An 11,130-nucleotide genomic window follows, 5' to 3' on the forward strand; every position below is an offset into this window, starting at 1 on the left:
AGGGCCGAGGGGGATGGAGGGGTCGCGCTGGTGCCGCCCCGGCCGCGGGGGTGGCGGGCAAAGTCTCCTGTTCGTCTGCCGGAGAGTCCTTGCCGGAACACGGGGCAGCCTGTCACGCGGGGATTGCCTCTCCCAGCATTTCTGCTCTCTGTGCTCGTGGTCGCGGGAGAGGGATCGTACCCATCTTTTCAGCCACCGAAATGATTTGGGTTGGTTTTTTTCTGCATTGTAGTGACCCTGGTGGATTTTCAGACTACATATTTATTTTTCTTCACCTAGGTATCAGTTCAGAACTCACTTGATTCAATATGGCTTTGATCAGCCGAAAAAGCTTCCAGCTGTATTCATCCAGCACACCAGCGAGCAGGTCTGCTTTGATGACCCTAAGCAAAAGGTTGAACTTAGTCAGTGGGCAGCAGAAACCCCAAAACTGTAGCTCCGTGGCCATGAGGATGCTGTGTGTCAAAGATAAATTTCAGTATACGTTTTGTAGGAAAAAACATGTACAACTGCAGATGCAGTCACTTTCTGTTAATGAAGCTGTGCATCTTTGTGGAGATATGAGCAGCTGTACTAAATCAAATAATGTGTGGATGGATGAACAATTATTTTTCAAGAAGTTGAACAGCCTTTTTACATCAAAAGAGATTTTCTATTTTCTTAGCTCCCTAGAAGTCATGTCTGATACAATGGCCTCGGGAGCCCTGCAGAAGATTTCTGAACTTGAGGTGGATGACAATGGTCTTAAAAACCCTGAACTGTTAGAGAATGAAGTTTTCAGGGCATTATGCTTCCAGTTTGAATTAGAATCCTCAAAACTGTCCAACACGGGGCTGCTGAATGCCTTGCAGGCTTTGATAAAGCTGCGTATCGATCCAGAGAGCACACTGATGATGAGCCTGCTTTCGGAGAGCGAGGAGCGGCTTGGCAGGGGACAGCTGACTGCTGAACATCTCTGTGCTCTCGGAGAGAGCTTGCTCGAGTTAGAAGGCCCAAGTTGTGCCACGCTGGAACAAATTGTGAACCACATGCAAGAAAGAGACATTAAGAGTTGGAGTCCCAGGGAAATAGTGATGGTTTATAAGATACTGCAAGTGACTGTGAGGGAAGGGAAACAATGGCAAAGCTTGCTTAACAGACTGAATGGTGTCACTTTACGTGCAGCTTCCCAGCTGAGTCCAAACTTTGTTAGTGTAATACTGAATTCACTGGTGGTTCTTCGTCAGACTCGGGCAGTTCTCTTAGTCACTGCACTGTGTAAACATTCAGTGCAGCATGTTCCCTGTTTCACAGATCATGAACTGGTAAATGTACTGGAAGCTTTCCTATACTTTGGTCAAAAAGTGCAAATTTTTACAGAGGCACTGGAAAGACATGTCCCCAAGTCCATCCACACTATGCATCCTCAAACGGTCAGCAAGGTCATGCAGTATTGCTGCAAAAAGATGATCCTTTCAAAGCCCATCTTTGATGCAGTGGCAGAAGGTTTCATTTCCAGTGCTGACAGACTTACTACTGACCAGATTGCTGCATATATTATCCCATTTGGGACCCTTAACTACCTCCCTCCAAGTGCTTCTTCCTTGTTTAGGAAGCTTGAAACTGTGCTGCATACCCGCCTGAGGCACTTTCAGCCTCCCACCTTGCTGAACCTGCTACACTCGTGTGTCCTTATTCAACGGTATCCAATAAATTTCCTACCAAAAATATTTAGTCCCTATTTTCTGCAAAAGCTTCAAGGTAAGGAGCAGAATTTCTCCTGGGATGTTCCACGTTTCTTTCTATTATGTAGTTTGTCTCTTGTGAAGCACCTATTTTTTATCAATTTAATTTGTCAGATCAGCAGTGATCTAATTGAAGTGACTGGAAAATAGTGATGAGGAGGCCAAAGGCTGATGCTTCCTTGTCACAGTTGCCATTGTCTTTCATGTATGTCATTTAGTTGAGTTTGAAAATTGCACTGTACAGTTTTAAAGCACAGACTTGAATTTCCTTTAAAAATTATTCAAGTTAATCCTTCTGGTTTTCTAAAAAACAGTGACCTGGTGTTGCCCATGTTATTCTTTGTCTTATACATGATGCTAGACCGTCCCCCATGTGGTAGCCTGTTCTTGGCTGTAATCATTGCATATTTCAATGCTTTTGGACACAAAATTATGAATAATACATGATTTTGAGTTATTCTCTATTTGATACTAAAGCATTTTTAGGGTCATTGTAGAGAGAGGTAAGCTATGCCAGAAAGATGACTGACTCAATAAGATTTCAGCTGAGATTGCTCTACAAATAAAACTAAGCTAAAGTTTTCAAAGTGATTAGAAGTTTTGGTCACTTAATTTTTCAACAGCATGAAACACCTGAAGGAGTTGATTTTTTCCAAGCAGATACATATCCAGAAATTATTTGGTATTATCCACAACTTGCAGATTAAAAAAAAAAAAAAAAAGAAACTATGAGATGCTGGGATTATAACTTGGGGAAAAGTGGTTGTAAGAAGGAGATATTTATCTAATACCTCAACGCAAATTTATTCTTCTGTGTAGAATGTCATGCATCTTTTGGATGTACTTTTTTTTTGTGAAAAATATGACAGTTTTAACTAAGATCTTTCTAGTTTTATATTTTTGTATTGATATTTCTGTAAATAATTTTCTCATTTTTCTACCTGTTTAATTTCATACTGACCTTTCTGTTAGTTTAAACAAATGTTGAGAATTTTAATGATTAAGTAGCTTTTCTGCACATCATACTGAATAGCTTTTCCTAACTTCTGCATTATGGTTTGTGTAAGGATACTTTATGGAAGGTACACCTGAAAACCTGAATGTTGTTGTTTCAGCTCACCCACCTGGTTTGAACAGAGTTGCTATGTCCCAGCTAACCCAGCTTTTTCTGACTGTCACCCTGGAGTGCCCATTTTATGAGGTAAATACATGTGAAACCAGAAGTGATGTTAGCAAGAGGTGATAAGGTCATTAGGGCTGTGCTTATACTTAATTACGTGTATTTCCCATGAAAAGCATTGGAATTAGACAAACCAATTTTCCTTGATGAATATATGGAGCATTTCTACCTGAATGAATGACTTGATATATTTGTAGGAATGGAAAACAGCTGTGCATTTCTCATGAACATGATAGCATTGAAGCTTCCTGAGGATGTTCTGGTGGTTGTTTGGGTGATTTTAAGTTTCGAGCAAATCATACCTCAGACTGTAGGTCTCTCAATAAACTTGGCTTTGAAATGCACAGAATACATTTTGATATGTTAATAAGAGGTAATTACAAAAATGTTATCTCCCTTTTTTATTTGGTTTTCTGTCCCTATCTAGGGTCCAAAACTCCTTTCCAAGTACCAGGTAAAGGCCTTTCCGACACCTCAGAGTTCTCTGGATGTTCACCTCTTTAAAAGGGTGAAGACAGGATTACTTTATTTACTGAAAAAAAGAATATATTTTGCATCAGAGGTATCAACACCCTATTTCTATGTAGTTGGTAAGTATCATTTCTTTAGATTAGTTATTAAGTATGTATGTGTATGGTGCCAAAACTATAATTTCCTTTGTGGGGCAGTCTATATTCTGCAAATACAGAAAAAGTAAACTGGGATACCAGTTTCTGTAAAAGGTCTGCATTTTGGGAACTTTAAATAAGTAATTTTTAGAGTCAGAGAAAGGAAAATGGACAGAAAAGCACTGCAGATTGGTATTCAGGAAGCCAGTCTGCACTGAGAACAGCTGCTAACAGCTGCCTGTATTCTGTGTTCTTATTATCAGCTCCTTATCCATTAAGCAATTTGTATAATGTAAAGCAAAATGAGGCAATGCCTGATCTCCCTGCTTTAGTGGTGAGTAGAGAAAGAAAGGTGGTCAGCTGTGTGCCCTGCTCAGCTGGGCTGCTCTCCCCTCAGCAAGAGCTGCTGACAGCACAGTCAGTGGGGGTTTGTGCCTGGTGAGACAAGAGTGAGCAAAACTGAGTGTTGTGTGCAGGTGGAAACAGAAGGCAGTGATGAGGAAAGGCACGTGCCCAGGAGGGGTGGATGATAAGAAGATGTTGAGGGAAGGGAGTCTTGGACACCATGGATGTCAGAGGGATTTTAAAAAAATAGAAAAGGGGATGATTCCAGAGTTACTCTGCGTGTCAGCTTTCACAAGGACGTTGAAGCTAGTAGAGGGAGAGAGTGTGTCTCCTCCAAAGCCCTCAGAATTCCAGGGACCCCCATCTAGCCCAGCAAAGCACCATTTAACTGTGCTACAGTTTTGAGTGGACTTGGAATACTACTTTGTTTGTTAGCATCATGAAAGGCTGAACTGTTACTAATTATCACTCATTTGTGTTAAGTCTGTACAACTTTTGCCAGCCTCTGTGATTCAAAAAAAAATTGTGATAGTATTACAGTTGTTTAATAAAACAGCTGTGAGAAGATAAGAATTACAGTAGAAAGTTGTAAGAAATGATGTTTAATGTCACTTCTCTTTTTTTCATCTACACAAGATGTTGAGATTAAATTAGATGAAGAAGGTTTTGTATTGCCTGCGGCCCAACTTGAAGAGGTACACAGACGGTAAGAGAATAAAAGAAGCCACTGGTAAAATGTTGATTTACACTAGGAAAGAGCTTCCAGAGGGAAAACCTGGCTAAATTTAAGCTATTTGCAGTTTTGCCATTGACTCAAAGTTCAGGTCTCACACTGAACCCACTGGCAGAAGGACAAGATTAACAATCTGCTTTTTGCTCATTGTTTTGCCACCTGACTATGCAGTGTCAGACAGTTGGTTTCTTTGCACAATGACAGTCAGAATCAAGTGATCCGTATTTGGAGTATAGTAATCTATTTTGAGACTCTGTAATTAATTTTCAAATTAAAACTAAATTCTAACTGAGTGTATTTGCACCGATTTAACAGAGTTTGAGTTCACAAATTTACTTCTGCAAGGAATCCTGAATAAAAGGATATTTACTACAGATGCTGGTTTTTTTTTTCATTCAGGAATACATAGGTGTTTAAAAGTATATTAAACAAGAGTTACTTTGGGAAGCCTTGGATACAAAGTTAAGCAACCTGCCTGTGTGATAATTGTAACTGCAGTGTGAACAAAGCAAGAGTCTTTGAAGAGGTTAGGCTTTCTCCAGTGTAACCTTCTGTTGTGGTTTAAGCTGAAACTAGGACACCTTCACATTCACAAGACTCGGAGACTACTACAGATTCTTTCCAAGAGCCCATGCTTAAATGCTTAAGAATGAGCTTCAATGTTTTTTTTTTAAGTAGTAGCTTTCGTAAAGTAAATAAAGTCACAGTATACTTAACATACTGAAAATTTAAGCTACTTTTTAACAGTAGATATAAAAACCTTGGATTAAGTTGATGGGATTTTTATCACCCAGAAGTAAAACTATTGTTATAATAAATCCTGCCAACCATATGTACAGATTTAACTTCAAACAGACGTAGCTTAAACTCAGTTTGAACTCTAATGGATTTAACAGGTAAATTAGTAAGTTAAATACATTTAGATGATCGAATGTTTTCTAGCAGAGGCAAGTTTTTTTACATTTTTCTTTCTAGAAGAATTCAAAACAGTTTACTAATCATAGCGTAAAAAAAACCTCTCTTTAACTTGCATGGTAATTTTGTTCAGAGCAAATAAAAAAGATTTTCAGATCAGTTTCACTAAGTTTTGGGGTTTCACCTCCCACCCTTAAATTGAGTGATTTGAATAATCCTGAACTAGATAACTCACATCCTACATCTGATTCAACGAGGTGTAAGAGGGAGGTATTGTCTCATGCTTCTTAGGAACTGCAGTAGTTGTGGTGATTAAAATAACTGATTGTTGTGGGTTTGTTGGGGTTTGTTTTTTTTTGATATTACACTTATGCTTAATTTTAGAATTGCCCTGTGTGTTGATGGTCAAAATAGATTTTGTGCACATAGCCACAATCTGTTGGGAGAAGAAGCTATTAAACAGAGACACCTTCAGTTACTTGGTTATGAAGTTGTGCAGGTAAAGTCCAAAGACACTGATTTACTTTTGCTCTAAAAAAACAAGCAAAAAGGTTTTTCACAATACTTTAAACTGGAGTTTCAATTAATTCCTAAAGCAGATTAGTCTTGTTCTTTCTATATTACGTTCTCTCTGCCTAGTTTTTGCCTTTTTGAGGCTGTACAGGACTACCTTTTTCTTCTTTGGATCAATTAGTGTATTCTGTCTGTGTTTTTTGCCACGTAGTTGCTGTATGGAAGAGTACTTCTCTTCAGTGATTAAGATTCAAATCTTGAATTAAAGGAAAATGTTACATAAGAGTTCATTAGAATGGGAAGTTTTAATTAAATACTTTTTTAGAAGGTTTGGAGTTTAAAAAGAGGAGTTAAAAAAAAGAAGCTGATTTGTATTGTAAATAATATTTTCACAACAGATTATAACCTTTATTTTTACTGTTGAATTAATAGAAGTATATTTTTCTTGAAACATAATTTGAATGAAAACTGTTTGTTTCTTGAGATTTTTTTCCACTTATCATCACTTATTACATAAGCCTAACTCCATAATATTTAGCTTAATATAAACTGTAATAAATATATCTCTATTTTTTTATAGTAATCACTCTTCAGGTCATTTATAGATGAATAGTACATTTAGGATTAAACCTTTAGTTTTAAAACAAAATAAGTATCTGATGTGTAGTTTTGCAACTGCTTTATGAACCTCTGTCTTACCCAGTTGTTTATTAAAAGGTATTTTCAGCAATCATTTCTGTTTTGTTTCCAGATTCCATTTTTTGAGATAGAAAGTCTACAAAATACCAGAAAAATAGCAGATTATCTATACAAAAAAATCTTTCCTTGTACATATGGACTCAGCAACTGACACTGGAGAATACTACTGGATAACAGGCTGGCCTTCTATACTACCAAGTGTAAATTCTGTGCATGGAAGAAGAACTATTTTTTTCTAAGTAACTCCACCTCAGAAAATGTGAGCTTCTGAGTGTGAAACCTTCCAATATTTGGAACAATTGACATGTAAAGAGTAATAAAGAGCATCGTATTTTCTTAAGATTTGTGTCAATATTTATTACAAGTTTACAGATATAAGTGCCAGACAGTCACTGCTTCTTTTCCCTTGTATTTTTAACTGGTTCTAATTCACAGCTGCCAATAGCCACATGTGACTGTTGAAGGATACTGGCCAGTCTGGATGTACAGAATATGCCTACAGAATTACCTACAAATCAGGACTTTTCTTGACAGTATAAGAAGAAATTGTGCAATTTACGTACCGCTGCTCATATGATTTCCCAAGTGTTTAATAAAACTAAAATTTGAAGTAGTTGCAGAAGCAGTATTGGCTTATTGGTTTTACTTAAGAGATGCAGAGCGCTGTTCAATAAATAGCAATGCCTTACAGAAAATGAGAAGATTTTTAATAAAAAGGATTTGCTTCATTTTGTAAAGTAACAGCTGCCACAGGATACGGACTTGTACACCTGTCTCTGCAGGGCCACCCAATGTTCCAGATATATTCTATTTGTCGTTTTGCCTTTGGTGGCAGTTTGTAGCTCAACTGTCTAAATGGGGTCATATATGCACTCCGGAGTTCCTCTGGGTTACAGAAACTCTATGCGCTGAAGCTCAGAAGAACCATGTCCCATGGCAGCCTTCTTTTATGTATGAACAGAAATTCTGGAACTGAGAGCCAGTACCCACTTCAGCCAGAACAAGTGCACTAACTTGGGTCAGTATATTGCTTTGCAGATGATGAAGGGAAAACAGCAGAGCTTTAGTTCTGATTACATCATGTATTCTCAATGAACTGCCATATAACACATTTTCTTGTTAGCTTGTGCTTCCTCTCTTGTGTGGAATTATGGAATTACTATTTATGAGTAGCAAAGCAGAATTCCCAGCATTATCTAGTTTTCACTGTTGTTTTGATACAAAAAAGGTGAAACTTTCACATCATTGACATTCTGTATATTTCACCAGACAGAGAATGTGGCCAGTTTTTCCTTCCAATAATTTGTGAGTTGCAGGTGTCTGTCAATTGCCCCAACAAACTCTGGAGATTACTGGATGCAAAATCCAGATCCAGAATATGCTTTACGTTGTATACATTGTCCATTCTGTCCATGTTAATTTGTTGCATGTATAAAACTCTTCCTCACAGTAGTACGTGACAGGTGAGGGAGCACCAAAAGGTGCTTTCCAATGTGTAACAGTAAGCTCAGAACATCAATAACCTAAGAATTTGTCATTCTAGCAAGGAAGAAGTTGAAGGAGAGCTGAAAAGGCTTTGCAAACGTTTATAAGGAACTTATCACTAATACAGAAGAAATTGTCAGGGTGTTGTTCTGACACTGAGCACTGAAGGAAGAAGTGAACCATTCAGAACTGAATGGGAAACAAGAAGTGGGAGGAACAACCTGTGAAAGACCTTCCAAAGTGAGTACAGATGAGAACGGTGTGACATAAGCAAAGAAATTATTTAGGAAAACTCAGACTGGTGTTATGATGTTTGTGGTGGAAGTGCTGCCTATTTCTCACACAGACCAGAAGGTGGTGGTATTCTCAAACAAATTCGATTTCCAATAGTTTTTCAAACACAGATGGTCTGTAAATATAGTAAGGCTACTTCAAAAAAGCAATTTGTACTGACTGTCCCAAAGTAAAAATAACCTGCTAAGAATATGGCTATATTCCATCTCATTCTTCATGAGTATAACTTTGATACTGATTTTTGGAAAAGCATTGTGGTATTAGAAAACATTTCCTTCTCCCTTTGTTCTTACTATGATTCCTTTCATTTAATGCTGCTGAATTTGTTTAGTGAAGCGATTATTTTTGGAAAGGAATGTAGCTATTAATGTCCTTTTGTCCATAGCCTATTGAGTGTAGAAGACGTGCGGGTCATGAATAATGAAAGTAACAAACACCTCTCAGAATGGGCTGCTCTATGTGCTCTGCTTCTCACATCATGCCAAACAAGTGCTATTGATTGCCTAATTTACTACTTTTTCAGGTCTCAGATTTCGAAGGTTTTTGTTTCTAATTTTTTCTTTTTTTTTTTTTCCACTAGGTGTCTTACTGTATTTACCAATGACACAGATTTCCTGTGTCTAAATACCTGACAAAACCAGTGTCAGTCACAGCTGTGGACTGCCAATCCTTTTTCTGGTATGATCAAGCTGGCTGTTCCCTTCTGAACAATACTACTTCAGCTTTAAACAACAACAGGATCAATGGCTCTTGAGAACTAAACTGATGGTTCTTTGCTGATGAACTGATGGTTCTCTGCTTCTGTGGAGGAGAAACTCCTCCTGAAAATACCTTAAAATTTTAGTACTGGATTCTGTGAAAGTACAAGGCATCAAATGTTTCCTCAGATTTAGACATTTGTGCTAAACATGCTTTTTAAATGGCTACTGCTTAAATCCTTATGTTTTTTTCACCCTTTCTACCAAATTATTTAGTGCTTGTTCTGCAAGTATTCTTAGTCTATTTTCCCATTTTTTTCAGATTTGATACAGAACCAATGATGATTTTTCTTGTTAAATCAGTCAGACGCCATTGCTAGAGTAGGTCAGTGAAATTAATGTCTGAATTCAGCTAAACCCAGATTTTGTCTCTTCAAATGCCAAGTGCTCAGAAGTTCCTTTTAACTCGAGTTCCACTTGAAGTCTACTGAAGCTGCTAAGCATATAAACCCATACATTTTTGAAAATTCTGAGCTGAATATCCATTTCAGCTGTTGCATACATAAAACAAGGTCACACAATTCTCTAGCAACTCTGTAAGGATTGAAAAATCCATGACTACTGATACCTTGAGAGACAAGCTTGTTTGAAATGTTAGGTCTGTGAATGGTTATGTAGATCCAGTGCCCAGAATTGCAGACTCAGCTTTTGAACCAACAGGTCTCCTTCCCAGCATTGCTGCCTAAAAAGTTCTTGTTGGTGCTGCTTTTTATGAGATTTTTATGAGAATGTAAGGAGAAGACATGCATTTGAATTAGCATGAGAAAAAGTGCAGCTGCTATTTCACCCTATTTTTAATCCAGATAACTCTCATTAAATAAACTGTAGAGGAATAGGCAAAAGCACCATGTTGCTTTTCAAAGTGCTGGGGTTTTTTCCCAGATAAATGTTGCTGGTGATGACAGATACAAGAGATTTCCCATGGATCCAGGCCTGGAGAAGGTTTTTCAATGAGCAGGGCGGCTGCTTTCCCCGTAGATTGCTGCATGCAGGCTATGAACCCTGGCATGCTCTCTGGTTGGTGGGTCTAAGAGCTTATCTATGCGCTTCCCATACTCTGAAGATGTCAGCACAGGAACAGTTCTTGCCATTTCCTGTGAAAACACAAAAGTCGCCTTAGAAGAAAATCACAAGGTGAATAAAAAACATGGCAGTTTTCTATTGCTAAATGTGCTGTGGCCAGGGGTAAAATAACTGACACAACTGTACAGCATCTGAAATATGCATGTGTATTTGTTTAGCATCCTTACTATTCTATCCCTGCTCTATTTTTTTATGTTATTTTTATCTTAGTAAAATGTGAACATGTCACTAGATGACAAGATGATAAGATACAGAGCTGTGGACTGATAATTTTTTAACACAAATACATACACACGTGATTACCATGTGATTACTTGGTAACTAAATGCTAGAAAAGCACTGATTTTATTTTTATTTTTCTTGAGCACTGAATTGCATGATTCTTTTGAAAAATAGGAGAGATTTGTGCCCCCGTTACAGGAACACCTACCCTGCTTGCACAATTCAGTGAAAGCACAGCATGAAAAAAATCAAAGTCTAAAGAAAAACCCTGAGCAACCATTAGCCCATGCAAGCTTTCCCTGAAGGAAATAAAGCATATACTACTTTATTTCTGCACAATGAAAGGTTTTACTAAAAATACTTGTAGCTGTAAGATTACAGAAATATCTGCTTTGCCATGATTGAAAGTGGACTTGATGAAAAACAACCTGATCAAGAAAAGATTTTAAGCTTGTTCTTAGTAAGCTGCACTTTAAGTGGCTGTGCAATCACTATCTGCAATCTGCAGTTCCTTCCTGTGTTAGAGCAACAGGGAGCTATGGAGTCAGAAGGGAAAGACAGGATTTGTTTG

General features: G+C 37.8%; 1 protein-coding gene across 1 annotated transcript; it reads left to right on the top strand.

The window, feature by feature from the left end:
- Positions 1–240: 240 nt before the first annotated feature.
- On the top strand, positions 241–7,330 carry FASTKD3 (FAST kinase domains 3). The gene is made up of 6 exons (XM_014309874.2): positions 241–1,740; positions 2,840–2,925; positions 3,332–3,494; positions 4,494–4,563; positions 5,890–6,004; positions 6,770–7,330. Exons 1-6 carry the CDS (start codon positions 309–311, stop codon positions 6,866–6,868), a joined length of 1,965 nt encoding a protein of 654 aa, XP_014165349.1. The 5' UTR covers positions 241–308; the 3' UTR covers positions 6,869–7,330.
- Positions 7,331–11,130: the final 3,800 nt, after the last annotated feature.

This window comes from Geospiza fortis, unplaced genomic scaffold (genome assembly GCF_000277835.1).
Source record: "Geospiza fortis unplaced genomic scaffold, GeoFor_1.0 scaffold64, whole genome shotgun sequence".
Classification (NCBI taxonomy): domain Eukaryota; kingdom Metazoa; phylum Chordata; class Aves; order Passeriformes; family Thraupidae; genus Geospiza; species Geospiza fortis.